Genomic DNA, 18,440 nt, shown 5'->3' with positions numbered 1-18,440 from the left:
AGCAACAACTAGGGCAGACAGGAAACACCAAGACAACACTACAGAATAAAGGTACATGGAGAACAGGGAACAAAACAACAGAAAGAGTGGTCAAAAGGGTCCAAAAGGGTCCAATACCATAAAAGGTCAGACAATGGCTAAATAATAAAGTCAGTCCACGGTCCGAGGAGCGGATCGTGACAACAAATGCATGTTCCTTACAAATTAGGCACCATTTAAAGGGGAAATAAACAGGCTTTCTAATGGTATAAACATTATTGCCTGGAAGCATTGTTACAACAGAGAAATAACCTACCAAACCTTTTGTTTTATGTTTAGATATGCTATTTGTATAACGTACAACCATGTTTACCCCTCAATTGTCGCAGCAGAATTATGTTTTAACTCTGTTTAGAATAATAGACAGAAACATGAGGGGGGAAATAATTTAGAATGTTAGAATTTCCATTTAGGTATTAATTGCCGTGACTAAGGAAAACCCTGTCTGACAACTAGTAGCCATGTTAAATGGTCAGTAAAGTTATTGAACAGATTAATGTTGGTTTTCCATGCATTTTTCTTACTCAATATTCTAGGAACCATTGTACTGAATTTATGAGTTGTACTCAATATTCTAGGAACCATTGTACTGAATTTATGAGTTATTCCCAGCATGCTGGAATTCTTAAACTGGTTGTATTTGTTCCACTGTGCTCAGTAATAGTGCAAGGTAGCTGGGCCTGACTGCCTGAAGGCTGGAGCATAAATGAACAGATTTACAGCACCACAAAAAGGCATGACAGAGTACCCAGTTGCCTAGGTCAAGCACACTGTACAACTATTTACATTTCCCCAAATGGTTTACATGTACGCTCTGTACTTTTCCGTTTCCTGCCAGCTGTTATGCTCATTTAGCTTAAGAAGTGAGGGGAAGCGAAGGGCCTCAAGCAGAACCATGCAGCCTGCGTGGAAGCAGAAACGGGCTTCAGGCAGTGATGTTGTTCACGACAGAGTTTAAGTCCACAGAGTGAAGCTATCCAATGACAAACACATACCAACCCAGCAACTGCAACAAAAAAAACAAGTTATGTGTGTCCTGTTATACCATACATGTCTGTGCAGAGCTCCACTACATTTATGGAGTGCCAACAAAATAAAGGTTATGTGCATGTGCATAGGTGTGTCTGTGACTATTCAGGGCACATTGTTCATAGGCACTCTGATAGTCGTATGCATGCGTATGCAACAGAAGCAGACGCTGTGTGTGCTCTGTCTGTGCCGGAATGAAACCCCTCCGCCAAATCAGACACCTGACACAGCAGAGCAGTGCAGCTGTCATCCACATTCAGACAGGGGTATAGCCCAAGCGTGGAGGCTTGACTCAGGGGAGGTCAGCTTGTGGTCCCACGTCCCATGAATCATATCCCAACGCTAGTGTTGACCTACATCTCTACATGGGCACGTGCACATACTGTATAAATGCACGTGCAGAAGCACTTTCCCAAAGAGCCACCGGAATCCATTTATCAAAGGTAAACAGGAATTGTGCAAATACCACTTTGTAGGTCACAGACACATATCCTCCTGTGGTACAGGTTAACAGCTTGTGTGAAAGCAGCAAATCTCAGTCTTTTGCTTCCGAAAGCTCGATGTTTATTTTGTGAATTTTGAAAAGTGCCACAGCTGGAAGACCCATCTCAGATTTTGCTTTACCAACACAAAGGAGCTGATGTGGGTCTCCGCTGTGCTAGGGGACAGACCACAGGGGCTAGATTTTTAAACCTCTTGTTGACTCTGCAACGTCTGCTCTGGTGTAGTCAGTAAAACATTTATATGACCTTGGCTACTGTAACATTTACCCCAGAGTGGTATGTGAACCTTACCTTGTCCTACCCAACTCCTCTGGTTTCAAGTTTAGGGTCAAGTTCAGTTAATCTCCTGCCAAGCGGTAAATAATTGGTACAAACTGCACTTGAAGGATGAATTGTTATATTACACAGTACCATACAAGTGAGGATCCTGCGGAGGGGGTTCTAAAATCTAGTCATGAGGCTAAGGCTAAGTATTATGCATAGTGTTTATGGGTATAATTTATAATATAAATCATATACATTTTAAATAATGCACCAACGTGACTGGAAATATTATTAATCTTCAACCAAACACTCCTCTTTGGGTTACACAACGTATCATCTGTCATCCCATTCTTGTCCTTGAAGGCCTGCTGCTTGTTTTCCATAGGGGCATATAATTGTGTGCGAGCTCGGCAGGAGGTTCCAAAAGCAAATCTGTCGGGAAATGTGGACCAAAGGTCTCGTCAAAAAAATAAATGGTCAAATGTTTGCATGGGAAGCCGTGGAGTCTCCCTATATATACAGTATATCATCTTGCTTTTGTTCTTCTTTGCGGGGTATGGTGGCTGTAGCCTGGCACTGGCCAGACTGATAACGTGGATTCACTCTCACGTTCCTCCCCGGTATCTCCCCGGGTCTGGACTTCGGCCCATAAGGAGCGAGTATGAGAAATCAGAAAATGATCGGGCCAATCAGTGACTGCGTTTCAACTGCCGTCCGTACAACAGTGAAAAGCATCAAAATCATTTTCTAATTTCTCATACTCGCTACCTACTGTATGGGCCGAAGTCCAGACTGATACCGGGGAGAAACGTGAGAGTGAATCCACGTTATCAGTATGGCCAATGCCAGGCTATGGTGGCTAAGGACCTGTGTATACAAAGTCAGACGATCAATAACACATGCCTAATCTCAACGGATTGACTAGATACGAGATGCTGCAGACCTCACCTCAGGAGGTGAGTGAAGTAGGGCAACTGCTAAAGAGACCCCAAAGAATCAATGATCAGGAGCCAAGGCTGATAAAGGAAATGCTTACTCTAACACCACTAGGGGTCAGTAGTGTGTTTTACCAAGTTCCACTAGGCAGGCCTACTTAGCTCTTCACTAACATTAAATGGAAAATGATCAAAGTTGCCTTGAGGCACACGTTTTTGCCTGCATGTTTGAAAGCACATTTTTTTAAGTTTCCAGTGAGTGTGTGTCTGTCTGCATGCGTGTCTGGGTTTCTCACTGCTGACTTAAGGACTGTTTTTCCTCCAGGCACAGAAAAGGATTTGAAGGGTAGCGAATAGCAATTTGTGAATTAGATTTTCCGCTTTCCCTATCACAGAGCTCTCTGAAGCCGACAGATGCAAGTTTGCTGTTAGATCTATTTTGAATTAAAATATTTTATAAACATTTGTACATCAACCACACCCAATCACGTTTCTTCTCTTTTAAATATATTTTTATCCATACTGTATGGAGTCAAATGCACATATATGTAGATTTTCAACATGCACTGATGTCTCTGTAAGAGAGGAGTTGTGTAGTATTGTCGATGTACTATTGTGTGATCTGTCTATGTATTGTGTATTTATGTGTTGTGATCTTTTTGTGTCCTGATGGCTGCTTGGCGCAAAATGAATTTCCACAAGGACAAATCAAGCATTTATCTATCTATCTATCTAACAGAAGGGGCCCCAAGGGCCCTGCAGATCGGCGGTGCGACAGAACTTGCTCTTTCCCATTCCAGCCTAAAAATAAAAAAGAGTGCAGGGCACTGCGCCAGTGGTTCTCAATGTGGGGTCAGGGGACCCCCAGAGACCCCAGCTAAATGATTGATAGTTAGGAACCAAATGGACACTTACAGTAGGTGGCCAGTGACTTTGACCAGTTTCACTTTCAAAACCTTTGCATCATGCATGATGTCACACAAACAGAATGCGATGCGTTTTGTTGATATAACACGTTTGTTTATATAGAGTCCTATCCACAAATCCACCATTTAACTTCCACAATCCACATCATCAAAACCATTGGTGTTGTGTGCTGGATTCTGTTTGTGTGACATGCATGGTGCAAAGGTTTTGAAAGTGAAACTGGTCAAAGTCACTGGCCACCTAAACAATAAAAGCCTGGAGATCGAGGCTACTGGCCACCTACCTACTGTACTGTACAGGTTTGTAACTTCGAGTGTACAAATGGAACCAACGTATATAAATGAAACCAAAGAGTACAAAGCAGATTCCAAGTGCACAATTCAGAATGGACCCTTACAGGTCCATTTGGTTCCATTTGTAAACTCTTAAGAGTTAAATTAAAAGTGAGGATTTTACAGTGTAAATTGGGGTCCCAGAGTTTAAAAATAATATCAAGTGGGGATCCATGGCCTATTGCATAGGCCAGGGCCTATTGCATATCAAGTGGGGGCCTTGACATTAAAACAAAGCTTGAGCTTCCCTGCGTAATATCAACTGAGACAGCCCTTCCACCCAGATTACTACTACACCTCACTTCTCTTGCTTAATCCTAAAATAGTCATGAGCTCCGTAACCTTAAAACCAGTTTGACTACACAGTCATCTGGGCTCCAAACGTCATCTCTTGCCTTGTCTGCCCCTTGTGAGCATCTCAGCTATAAGAGCCCTTTGATGAGAATTAGGTGTGAGTGTGTGTGTGTGTGTGTGTGTGTGTGTGTGTGTGTGTGTGTGTGTGTGTGTGTGTGTGTGTGTGTGTGTGTGTGTGTGTGTGTGTGTGTGTGTGTGTGTGTGTGTGTGTGTGTGTGTGTGTGAACTCAGGGGTGTCTAAGTACAGGAGGTATGCTGAGGTGTGGGGGCAAGACATCATGTCATGTGGATTTGCGTGTGCTTCTCAATGTAATGCCTCAGTCATGTGAGTCATGTGAGTCATGTACTAGACTTGTGATATGCGATGTGACACGTCAATTGAAAATCACTGATTAAACAAAATGTTCATACTTAAAAATAACAATTAAAACATTTAGCGCAGAAAACAACGTTTTCAGTCCTCAGACCATCAGACAATCTGTATGGTCACTGGGTAAAAACTCATGTGAGATCCCTATGCTTTATTGCTCATACCTGTACGTGGAACGGGTAGCCTAATAGAAAGATAATTTCAAGAAACAGGATAATCTGGATAATGTGACTTCATTTAGATTCTTTTGGGGCTTTTTATGCCTTTATTGATAGGACAGTAGGCTGACAGGAAATGGGGAGAGAGAGATGGGGAGTGACACGCAGCAAAGGCCGTCGGGATCGAACCACCGACATGCTGTCAGGCTACATTGAGCCTAGGTGCCTGGACCGCTACACCAGAGGTCCGGGCCCAGAACAAATGTATCATTGTTTAAAAAATGTCAGTTTTCCAAAACTGAATAAAAATAGAATAATCTTAATAAAGTCCAAATTTCCTTCGTGCAAAAGACCAAACCACTTGAGAGAACAGAAGAGAATATTCATAGGGGAATCAGAGGTTAACTACTTTGACATGCTCAGGCACGTGGTTTCTCTCTCTCTCCCTCTCTCTCTCACTCCTCCCTCTTGTTCCATCCCCGTGTATGTGTGGCTGTGTGCACGTCTGCGGTGCTTTACTGGTCCATACAGATGTTCTGCGTTTGTAATCTGGGTAAAAGGTCACCATGCCGGCTGGATGAGGAAGCAGCCATTTTGGAGGGGAGGTGTGGATCCGGTAGTGATCAGTTACAGTCGGCTGGCTTGCTGCTGTGCGGTTGGCTGGAGAGGCTAGATCAGTGTTTTTCAACCTTTATCATATCATAAGGTGTCAACAATGCCGAATTATTTATTCGGCATTGTTTGATGAGATTTAACCTCTCAGACCCAAAACTTAGAATATTTTGTTGTCGTTGGATAAGATTTTGTCCACAATTCCATGCTGTATTGATGTTGGTACCATAGGACATAACAGGCAAATGCTGATCAAAAATAACAATTCTTTAATTTAGTAATGCAGATGTTTAACAATAATTTAACTCTTGAGAGCGTAAAATGAAACCAAATGGACCCATAACGGTCCATTTGGTTTCATTTTACACTCTCAAGAGTTAAAGATCTATAAGGGTCCATTTGGTTACCAACTCTCCATCATTTAGCTGGGGACCACCTGGAACCCACTCAAGGACCACTGGTGGTCTCCAGACCACTGGTTAAGAACCACTGGGCTAGATGGAAGACAGACATCTTCCTTCCACATCCATGACATTACACCATTGGAATCCCTATTCAGCTAAACCTGTTGTTTAGTCTGTCCCCAAGGATTCTCCTAAATATTTACATTATACAAAGACAATAAAACAAAATCTTCTTTTTGTCACACAGGTGAGAGAAATGTTTTGTGACAATTTAGTCTTGAAGCAGCCTGTGACTCAGAGTGTTTTCATTTTAAGAACAACCCATGATTAGTCATGGTGTTTTACCTAACCTCTGTGCACAACGCTATAATTACAATGTGGATAGAAACATCCGGGAGATACTCACTGGTTACGCAACTTCTCTGGAAATGCGACTTTACTGGAAAGTCTTCGGAAAACCAAATCTTAGGTCACAAATAGCCAGTGGTGGACAGTAACGAAGTACATTTACTTGAGTATTAATTAAGTAAAACTATTTAGTAGCTGTACTTTACTTGAGAATTTGTATTTTTTTCAATACTTAATATTGTACTTTTGATTCCACTACATTTCTAGGAAGGGGAAAAGAACATTATGAATTAACCATTTAAGCCATATTTCAATTATAGTGCTAATAATAGCTGATTATTATTACTATTATCAGTATTTTTGGAAAGTTTCTGTATAATCTTTAGTACAGTACTTTAACTCAAGTACAAATTTAAAATAGGATTAAATCTGACTTTTTTATTTTTTAAATGGCCTAAATCAGTAAATAATTTGGCCTAAGTCACAAAACCATGTGACTTAGGCCAGAAAAAATGCCTATTTTGGCCTAAGTCACACTAGGGAGTTAGGCCATTATACTAAAAGGGGAGTGAACAGCATGATCCTTTTCAATTAGGAGATGGGCGAATTTACTAGAGGTGGCAGTGTCATGAGGAGCTGACTTAGGCAAAAATATCATTTTCCTCAAAAAATTACTTAGGCCATTAGTTTAGCAAGGTGACGACATTTAAATCCAGCCCTCCAACATCCAAATGAAACACTTCATCAAAATAGCTGGGCTTGTACTTAATTCCAAAAATGCTGCTTGGCATTCTAGACATCATGTCATGAAACAGACATCAGCGGGTCTGGATAAGAGCAGAGGACTGACGTACATCTTTTGACAATCCAATATCGGGCCCGCCCGGATCTTCCCATCCCTGACTTTAATGGTCTCACCCCTCCCAAGTTCTGTAATGTCCCAAAAGCATGCAGTAAGGCACACAGAACATTCTTTCCATATAAAATCATATACTGCAGCAGGTCACTGGTTATGAGGACAGTGGTAGGGGTGGTGGTGGGACAGCCTGGGGCGGGGCGCCGGAAAATTTCCCTTATTCTCTAGATCTGAATGTTGACAGGTATGGGCTAGGACACCACGTTCCTGTACAGTGCAGACATGTACTTGTCAGCCATTCAGCCTTTCTTATGCTGTGTTCACACTGGCAGATAAAGAAGATACAAAGATACAAAGCTACACAGCATATTTGTAGCTGTGTATCTTTGTATCTGAAGTTGAAGCCAGCTCAACTTATTTGTAGATTTGTAGCTGTTGTAGCTGTTGTAGCTGTTTGTAGCAGCAACAAACATTGGATATATCTTTGTATCTTCATGTCGCTGGTTTACATTGAAAATTAATGGTAGCCTGTATATGTTTCCATTCGATGACAATCCCAATGTACAGTACCTAAGTATCTATGCCATATGAATCATCAACTCCTTTAATAAACAACTACATCAGCTAGATGAAACAATAGCAAAATTGTTTGCGTTGACCTCAGTGCTCTTAATCAGAGTAAAGCCTCTCCTTGGATTGGTTAAGAAAAGCCTATTTTTAGCCAAAACACAGTGTTCTTTGATGGTCTTCATAGAATCCCTCCTGCATGCCGTGAGACTTTACTTGAAATAATGCATGTTTGTTACATTCCAGACGCACAAGTGCGGGGTCTGTGGTTCCCGCTCCCCTCCCAGCACTCTAGGCAGTTACCTTTCACCTACTTAGCCTCCGCTGCAGACAGGAGAGGGTTAAGCAGCTGTTCTTTCTCTTTTGTGGTCTGGCCCTGGATCGTGTATCGCCTACAAGTACTCCAGCGGAGGGTGTTAGGAATTGCCATATAATGTGGGCATTCTCTGCAGTGCTGTGAACTTTCCCCTAATTCTCACAGTCCTCCAGCCTCTCAGCAGTAGATGCTGAGGAGCTCCCCAAGCCCAATCAGACCAGGCCAATCATGTTCCCGTTCCTCACGTGTGATGCGGTGGCAATGACTTCATCCAATCTTTGTCATTCCTCACTGTATCTATTCAGAAAGATGATTACGAGAGCTTCTTTCTATGATAGCTATAATACGTATTATGAGCAACGTTTTCCAATTTCCTGTAAGTGGTCTACTGTATTGTCAGCAGTTGGGGTAGTATTGACTCTGTGATGGACTGTTACGGGTTATAAATGATGGTTAAGAAAACATGTAGCAAAATAATTCACTTGTTATACTGTACAAAGTAATAGAATTGTGTATGATGTTTGCCTTTGTATGCATTTGGCAGATGCCTAACTTAGCATTTAGCAGATGCCTAGTCTAAGAGCGACTTAGACAAAGTGCAAGATCAGAGTAAATGGCATGAACCCTCTTGTAGTCAACAAATGACAGGACCACAATGGAAACAAGCCCCTAGGACTTTTGTTATCGTGTTATCCTTTTAACAATCATTGTAAACCGTATCTCTGTACAAATTGCTAACTGTTAACAAAGTATTCAATCAATCAACCAGTGACAGGTAGGCTAATGGTCAAGTAAACAGAGTGCAGCACAAAGAAAACAATTAAGTGCTACAAAATTATTAGGACACCAGATAAAAATCTAATCTAACATCTGTCTAAACAACTTACTATCTAAATTTTATCATTTGTGGACATTAAGCAAACAGAATGTCTACCTCTAAATACATCAACATACAGTATGTGCACAAGTAACCAACATATATTTGCATAGTATAACTAGCATCTATCAACAAAAAGAAAAGAAAAAGGATTATACTGCAAAGCTCTTTGAATACATCTTACTCAAAATTGCCATAGTGATGTGATGTGTAAAGGGGGATGTTCCTTTGATGAATACTTCACAATGTGTTATCCAATGATAATACATTATCAACAATTAAGACTACATTTATCTCAAACCGAATCAAATACTTGAGTGCATTTCCTGCTGGGAAATGTGTTCTCTTTCCTATGCTATGATGGAAGCTGCCCTTATTGTTACATCATGTCTCTCCTCCTATGCCTCTCTGACAATAAATAGTTAATGGGGGGTAGAGAAACCTGAGAGCGACTCCACCCCCCACCCTCCCCTCCTGGTCTCCTCTGCTAGCCAATGACAGCAGTTGCCGGGTGGAACTAAGGGCTGTGAAACTATAAAACAGTCCTGCTGTGTACACTGGGGCAGGAGCTAAGCTCTCGCAGACCAAACGCCAAAAGGGAGGGTGTTGCATACTACATCTCATTCTGCAAACCAATATAAAAGTGCATCCTTCTCAAGCAACCCTTCAACCACTCCACCAACAGAGCAACCATGAAGACAACTCTGGCTACGCTGACACTCTGCCTGGTGGCTCTCATGGCTACCGGCTTCCCCTTTGAGAGGAAAGGGGGCGCGACCGGCGGCGGCAAGGAGAAGCGGGTCCAGTACGCGGGATGGGACGACGTGAATGTGATTGCCCACGGCCTGCTGCAGCTGGGCCAGGGGCTGAAGGAGCACGTGGACAAAACCAAAGTCCAGATGCGGGACATCTCGGTGAAACTCAAGGCCTTCAACGGCACCGTGACGGAGCTGGGCAAGGCGGGTCAGAGGCTGCAGGCTGAGGGGCAGGTGCTGAGGGCTCGCGTCCAGGGTCTGGAGGACAGAGAGGGGCAGGTGTTGAACGTCACGGCCGAGCTCAGGGAGAAGGCTGAGGAGGGGCAGCGCGAGAGGAAGATGGTGATGGAGAGGATGAACCAACTGGAGGACAAGGTGGACACCATGCTGCAGGGAAAGGGCCTGTTGCCCGACACCAACGCTGGCAACGCCGTCGGGAACTACAGTGACGCTGGTATCATCCAGGTGAGACTTGTGGGCGGGTTTCTCTCTGTAATGATTGCAGGTGACAATGGTTTGGGGAGGCAGGGGACATGGTTGGGGAGGCAGGGGACATGGTTAAGCATGTGCGGTTTAGGGGCAAGTGTGAAGATAATGAGTTACATACAGAGCACAATGAGGATAAAGAGGATTATCTGTCTTCCTTTGTCTAACGACCGTTCTCTCCCATTGTGTGGAAGGCAATTCCTCCATCAGTTACATTAAGTTATAACCATAGACAACTGTGCTTTCCGCAGGCTGCTGCCTATGCTGTGTTCATATGGGCAACGCCACACAATATTCCAGTACTTAGAACAATGTAAAGTTAAGCAAATATGAAATCTATTTTAACATTACAACTTTTAGTATCTAAACGGATGGTGTATGAGTTAATGAATGAAGGAATCGGGCAGTGGGCCAGTGTGCACCAAATGGGGTGGAGGGAATGACCAGCGGATTATAAAGAGGCTCTTTTTGATAGACAAGGACAGTTGGCTTGCATGGTGGGGTTATTTCTATTGACTCAAAAGGAACTGAATGGCAATGCACAGTGAGCAATCTGGGGTGGGGTAGCGTTCAATGGACAGAGTGGAACGAACAGGCAACAGTGTCAGACAAAGGGACCTTAGCTCTCCTGCACCAGTTGCATATTGTGTGACACATTTATTCTCTTTAAGTTGGATAATATATGATGTGATCATCACTGATCCAGGATCATCCAGCTGGAGATCTGCTTTGCTTTGTTGCTTCCCACATGTGATGCAAGCCAGTTTAAAAGTGAAAATTTTATAGTGGCAGGGAAAATCCCACACTCATGAGTTATGTAACCTAAGCACGGTCCGTTGGGAAATAGGCTACATAATCTACATTAGCCTACAAACGCTTGTTGTAGGCTTTAGGATTGGAGTATTAGGCTAAGTCTCTAGCCTGGATAAATGCATAGAAAACACCTATTTACATTTTAAGTAGGCCTATTGGCTTACTTTTAACTAAGTGAAAAGGCCACTGCACTGCAATAGGCTATGGTTGCTCTAATTGTGGATTTGTATTGATTCGTCCTGAAAATACCATTGTGCTACATGACTGTTATTGCTTATAACCTAGACCAGTGGTTCTCAAAGTGGGGACCGAACAGGGACCCTCAGGGTTCCTTGAGGGGGTTCCAAATGGACCCTTACAAGTCTGTAACTCTGAGAGTGTGCAAATGGAACCAAATGGACCCGTTATGGTGGTCCTTGAAATTAAAAAGTTTGAGAACTACTGATCTAGACTAGACATGAGCTAGCCTATGTATAAAGAAGAGAACGATCAATATCAATAACTTATACCTGGTTGCTGTGCTTACAGATGATGCTGGAGACTCAGAACAGAAGGATCGATGACCTCGTGGAGAGGATCAGGCTGCAGCAGGACAAACTGGACAAACAGAATGTGCGCATCAGAACCCTTCAAAATCAGGTAATTATACTGTACACGCTTATTTTATTATCATTTGAACGAACAAGGAACAAATGTAAGTCGGCTATACAAATAAGTTTGCTACGTACAGACTCAAATGTGAGTAACCGGAAGACTCGCCCCAATACACGCTCGCCCCCCATTTCTTTTCGCGGACCAGCGCTTCTTGTATTATATTTGTTTTGACTGAGGATAAGGTTAGAAATAAGTGTAGGGTTAGGCATAGTTTGACTGAGGTTAAGTTTAGGAATAAGGTTAGGTTTTGGCACCGTTTTACTGAGGTTACGTTTAGAAATAAGGTTAGGTTTCGACCGTTTCGTTTAGGCATAGCTGAGGTTACGTTTAGGAATACCAAGTGAATATCGGCCGATTTACCCCGGGGCGACCGTGACTTGGGGCGAGCGTTTTGGTATTACAAATGTGCTGGAGAAATTGGAAACGCGTGTGATTATTTATGGCTAATGTATAGCGACACAACATTTGATCACGATCTGTTATTATAACATGTGCTTGTTGTTATGCCTGGCACTAATATTACTATTTGACTTTCTCAGATCCAGCTTACTAAGGAGAGGGCAGCCTTCAAAGCCACTACAAAGCAGAATGGCAGCGTGGAGCAACGAGACTCACCCATCGGTAAGTGAAGGCCCAGATAGTTTCAAAATCCTTCTTTACATCGACGTAAGTCGTCTAATTAAACGGCCAAACTAATCCCAACCTTACATGCGATAGACCATCTGTTTAGGAACGACCGTAAAGAAGCTTACATCAGTAGCAATTATAGGAGGAAGGCTCCTCCAATTAAAATCCGTTCCCCAAATGTGAAAAAAACGCCCATTTGTCATTGTTAATTAATACTCATTAATAATCACAGTCACCGAAATATATATATATACACTTGTACAGAACAGGAGATTATTTGTCTATTTAATCTCCTTTCTCATTGAACAAGGCATCAGAGGCCCAAATAAATCAGAAATGGACAGAAGAATGGAATTATTCATGGTGAATAGACAAGGAACCTTCCCCATCCAGCAGGCAAAATTACAGTTACTCTGAAAGGCAGTTAATTACTTGACCTCCACCCCTACCAAGCATCTGCTGCTGCAATCACAATTGCTCACAGAATTGTGCTATGACTGGTCCTATAGGCCTAGTCATAATGCCTGCTTTCATTGGGTATGTGTCAAGCTGGATACCGGCCAACTGGGGAAAAGTTCAGACACAGAGGTCCTCTGGTTTATGCACAATTGATTAACCAAGTGACTGCAAGTTCCTGTTTAGTCTTTAAAGAGGATGAGGGGATAAACAGGGAGCTATATGTGTAATGCGCCAAGTGCCAACAAAGTGGGCAGTTGTTGCTATTGTCCTAATCGTTTATCACAAAATGGGTATCTTATGACGAATTAGACAATATCATTTCAACATAATGACCTAACTTTGTTTTTAAAGCTTATTTAAATTGTGAGAGTTTTAGCCCACCTCTGTCACGTTCTGATCCAAATTCTAGGCTATAATAATAGGAGCCAAGTAGGTGAGAGGTGAACTGTAGCTAGAGGGTTCAGTCAGCCAGTAGAAATCACAATAAGACCTCTGATGGCAGCATTCTGACATCAGCAGGATTTGAGGAATGCCGCAAAAGAAACAGCTTCTCTGGCCAGGCTCCAACTGGGGGAAAGGTTGTGAGTCTCGGACAGTGTTAAGTCAGGGTCACACAGAGCCCTATTACAAAGGGATTTACTCACCCCGTCACTTTCTGTGTGGGGAGGAGGGCTTTTGCTCAAACCTCACATGCGATGTCCCTCAGATTAGGGCCAAAAGAAAAGGGGGGAGGAAAAGAAGAAGAAAGGGAGGTCTAATTTTGTCGGGTTGAACTTTGTACACACATCTCTCTGTTGTTGTGAAGACACTATTACCTCCTCCCTGTGTTCAGGCCCGCTCACAAGCATCTCTCAGAAATGCACGACCTTTCCCCTAGATCTGTCACAGAGTCAGACAGCCCTCTCCTCCTCCTCCTTCTCTCATCCTCTCCTCTCCTCCCCCATCCCTCCATGGAGACCCCCCCCATCACCTTCGTCTCTATCGTTCTTTCTTTGCCATCATAATGAATGTGAAGTGTGCCATAGTTGAAGAGAACCCCTGCCCCCCAATGCGGTTGTCCCTGCATTATATAAAATAACAATAATAATAATTAAAAAAAACATTATTGAAGAGGTGCTGTTGTGCCTTATGATCCATTACAACTCAAATTGGCCCCTCGGGGCCTTGCATTTGTTTTGCACCACTGTCTCACATAGCAACAGCCTGCATTCTCCACACCACTCTATGAGCATCCCCTGTGCATGCACAGGCCATGCGCTGCTACGTCACTGACTGGATGCTGTGCATGTGAGGAATGAGTGACATGCCAAGGGGGGGGTGGGAGTAGAGGGGGGTTAGAGGAATGTATGGCTAGATGCATGTAATCAATAGCCTAGGAAAGCAAGCAGCTGAAGAGGAGGGGTGCGGGTGTCTGCTTGGGAACTGGGAGAAAGGTCATGTTTACTACTGAAGGCGAGGAGTTCTCACTCCCTCGTTCGCTGCCTGTCTCTCCTTTGTTCAGTCTAGTGACTCACGGTCATGCTTTATCTCTGAGGTTTCCAAACTCGGTGATAAGTTCGCGTGGATCCCTTTTCTGTAGACTCTTATTTGCAAACACACATCTTTCACAGGGGAGCAGAGCAACAATAACAAAGCCTATAGCGAATACGTATCCAAAACTGTGTGACCTACTTCTGAAGCAGTACGCCGATTCATATTTCATGAGGTCCCGTTTAAAATTACTGCTGTACTTCTCCACACTTGAGTGTGAATGTTGTCCTTTCAAGACACTTGGTAGACCAAGTGGATTTGGCCCTTTCCTTTAAAACAAACTCCATGCTGGCAAATCCCCCACAAAGTTCCATGCAGTAAAGTTAAAGAAAACTGTTTTTGTTGCTCTTTAAAGACAAACCCAAATAGCTAAAAATGTGTCATTTATAAATAGGATGTGCACCAGTGTAGGGGAAAGGTTGGTCGCTTTTAGTGTTTGTGGCCTTGAATGGTACGGACTTGAGATCAAGCCTTGTAAAGTTATTGTTTATGTTAATAGTGTTGTGGGTTTCTTTTCCTCTGTGTTCTCTTTCTAGAAATGGCCTCAGACTGTCATGAGCTGTTCTTGCGTGGCCAGACATCCAGCGGGGTCTATACCATCCAGCCGTCGGGTGCCCAGTCTTTTGAAGTCTTCTGTGAAATGACAGCTGGTAAGTTGATCACAGACTTCACATGCCTTCATTGGTCTTAACTGCACAGCTGAAGTAGGAATTACTAACCAGACCGTCGGTAACCGACTTCAAACAGAAGGATAGCTCAAAGTCACAAAACTGTTGTTTACAGTAAAAGGGGTTCCCTTACTGTAAGCTCATATGTACTCCCATAGCCAGAGTGACTTGGACATAACTAATCCTTTCACGTTGTCTCTCTCTACAGAAGGTGGATGGACAGTGATTCAGAGGCGCCAGGATGGCTCTGTTGACTTTGACCAGCTATGGCAGGCCTACCAGAAAGGCTTTGGCAGCCTGAATGGTAAGTACATCCGCTGTTGTGTTTTTTTCTGTCTGTCCCTGTCTCACTAGCTGGCCAGTGGACAGGGGATCAGTTATAGTCTACATCATTACTTCTTGCCACCACTAAATGAAAGACTATAGGGACGGTTTAAAGCATCTTAGCTTGTGCCGGAAATGGAGATTATCTCCACATTAAGATGCTTTTGTGAATCCCTGCCCAAAGCAGCGGATTACTTGTTGACCCAAGTCTGCCATCAGTTTGATTAACACACCTCGATAGCAAGGGAAATATATTGATCAAGTGGATGCTAATGGCAAAAGGAACAGCAAAGTAAAGGTTTTATCAGAAGTTCAAAACCAACAAGAGACCATAGCATTCGCTATTGTAGTCACTTCCCCTGCACTGGGTGGTGTTTTAATGCTTGTCTTTGTCTCCCTCTCTAGGAGAGTTCTGGTTGGGCCTAGAGAAGATTCACTCGCTGTCTAAAGACGCCGACTACATACTCAAGATACAGTTTTCTGACTGGAAGGAGGACTCGGACTCCCTCCGCCTCCGTTTCCGCCTGGGTGGAGAGGAGACCAAGTACGCCCTCCACATCCAAGACTCCGACACTATTGGGAACCTGGAGAGCTCCCTGGCCACTGATGCTTCCTCAGGCCTTCCCTTCTCCACCCGTGATCAAGACAATGACCAGAAACCTGACACCAACTGTGCCAAACACCTATCTGGTAAGTTTTAGTCACGTCACTTATTTTGTGCATTTGGAAGTTCTAAAAGAATTGAGATAGACCTCAAACTGGAAATACATCCTGCAGCATCTTAACTAACACTTTTCCCTCTCTCTCTTTCTCTCGCTCTCAGGCGGCTGGTGGTTCAGTAACTGTGGCCATTCCAACCTGAATGGCAGATACTTCCAGAGCCCGCCTCCCAAGCAGAGACACCAGAGGAAGCAGGGTGTGTTCTGGAAGACCTGGAGGGGACGCTACTACCCTCTGAAGACCACCACTATGATGATTGCCCCCGCTGAGATAGGCAACAAGTCTTAAAGGAAAGAAAAGGAAACTAGGACAGACCTTTTCTCTTTTTAATGGTTGACGGGGTGGGGGTTCAGTTTCACTCCCCGTTTCAACGTCTGGGCGTCTCCCTGTGGCATAGACAACAGAGCTAAAGCCCACGAAACACAACCCAGAACTCATACTTGAATGGGCTCCATGTTTCCATTGCTCTGTTTTCTGAAAGCTAAGCCTCGACTCCCCAGAAACAGAGAACGAAAGAGACAAATTTAACGATGGAGACATGCTGAAGCACAGCTGATGTTGAAAAAGAGGAGTGGACGATTCACTGAGTTAACACCAGCACAGTGTAGGGTTTGAGCCTATTCCATTAGCAAAAGCTAGGGCCCCTAGGACTCAAATAGTTATGCTTTAGTTGGAGTACCGTAGGGCGAGTGCTGGCCTGTGTGCAGTGTTGCAAGCCAGCCGGCATTTTCAACAAGCTGAGACTTGTCTCCAGAAATGTATTTTTGAATACATATGTGAGCTGTAGTTGAGGTTTCTAGCAACAAAATGGAACTATTCGCTCAAAAATTGCTAAAAAAAAGCTGCATTGAATTGTACAGGATTGAAAGGCAGCTGGAAGATTAACTTAACCCCAATGGTGCGGACCAAAATTTGACTTAAACTTAAGAAAAGTCATTATTCCACAAAAAAATTATTGACCATAACCACCCCCAGTATGGCTTAAAATGGCAACAGTGTAAATATGGTCAATGGCATTAGTATTCAAAGGCATTACATGTAAAAATGGCGTTTCAAAAGAATTACAGTTTGTCACTGTGTTAAGAATGAGTGACAACAACTGACTGCGTCTTTGTTTGACTTACCATTTCCCTACAATGCATGAGGCACTGAAAACCATTCCAGCCTTTGTACAGTATAATGTAATGTACACTTATACATTAGTGTTTCCCCTGTGGAGATTTTTGAATCATTTTGAATCATTTTAAGTCATATTGACTGACCCTTAAAGATTTTAGACATGTTTTTGTACATAGTGTATGTATGTATGAATGTTGTCTTTTCAGAATTTCTACTGTAACTGATTCTGTTGTGACATTTTCTTGTGACTGTTTGTGATTTGTTGTTCCCTTTATTTAAGTGCTGAAAAGAATCAGTATATATTTCTTGTGCTGCCTGTTTGTAATTTATATTGTCTATATTGTCCGTTTCACATTTTCCAGATGTAACTATTGTTTTTTTTAAAAGAGAAAATAACAGATTCTTGGCCAGAATGAGCCAATAAAATTGATTTAAACTAAAGAACCTTTGTCTCCGTTGAATTTGAAGGGAAACTGTTCAAAAGTATGCACTTAAATTTTCACTCTGAAAAATGTGGTTAATAATATATTTTGGTTACTTTGGGTCCTCGCGAGACACCAAATGTATCTCTTGGGTCTCAAGCTAAAATGTTTGGGAACCCCTGGCCTAGACTGTGCTGAACGTCATGCAGATGTGGCAGATTAAGGGTTAAGTAGTTCTCGGCATGCAGCATCTCAACAGGCAGGTGACACTTGACTGGGAGGAATGTTCTGTCCGTGCTTAAGCTTGCTGGATCGCGTGGCACCCCGTAGCTATGAACATCCTGATCTCAACCAACTGGAAAATAAGTATAACATGCAAATTCTTAAAAACATGACAGATTTACGACTTTGTGACAGACCGCCGTGAAAGTATTGTATTGACAGAATCTTGGCTTACTTTCCTGGAAAACAAATGTTGTTCAGCATTTGTCTCCAAAAAACAAGATGAATTAACCACTTAAACCCCATATGGGTAACGGAGTCACCCAATAGTGACTTATTACATTATAATACATTATAAATTATATTGTATTACAACTATGATAATTACAATACAGTCCAGCAATTATGATTCTTGACCTTAAGTTATTACAAAACAATTTGTAAAGACATCATTATGAATGTTTATGAGTGCTTATAGCTATAATTATACAATGTTATAAGATTATAATGCATTACAAGCATGGTTATAATGCATTATACTAGACATGGGCTTCAGAGAAAGTGTTACCTAAATAGAGTTATTTTAGGCATTAGGCTGTATATTATCTTTTTCTAGAAAATGTCATTCAACATCGAATTCACTGACCTTTGGTCAAAAAATGTGTAGATACCAGTACTTAGATTTACATTAATCATGCCAAAGATGTATTTGAATATGTTTAATGTGAAAAACAAACCCTTTATATTTGA

General features: G+C 42.6%; 1 protein-coding gene across 1 annotated transcript; it reads left to right on the top strand.

Annotated features, from left to right (window-relative positions):
* The first annotated feature begins 9,468 nt into the window (after positions 1–9,468).
* Positions 9,469–17,490, top strand: angptl4 (angiopoietin-like 4). The gene is made up of 7 exons (XM_080439069.1): positions 9,469–10,111; positions 11,474–11,584; positions 12,139–12,220; positions 14,752–14,865; positions 15,092–15,187; positions 15,613–15,897; positions 16,031–17,490. The coding sequence occupies exons 1-7, from the start codon at positions 9,584–9,586 to the stop codon at positions 16,213–16,215; spliced, it is 1,401 nt and encodes a 466-aa protein (XP_080295195.1). The 5' UTR covers positions 9,469–9,583; the 3' UTR covers positions 16,216–17,490.
* The last annotated feature ends 950 nt before the right edge of the window (positions 17,491–18,440 follow it).

This window comes from Gymnoscopelus braueri (genome assembly GCF_963280865.1).
Source record: "Gymnoscopelus braueri genome assembly, chromosome: 10".
NCBI lineage: Eukaryota > Metazoa > Chordata > Actinopteri > Myctophiformes > Myctophidae > Gymnoscopelus > Gymnoscopelus braueri.
The sequence above is the reverse complement of the archived record's forward strand: the minus strand, read 5'-3'. Positions and strand labels throughout refer to the sequence as shown.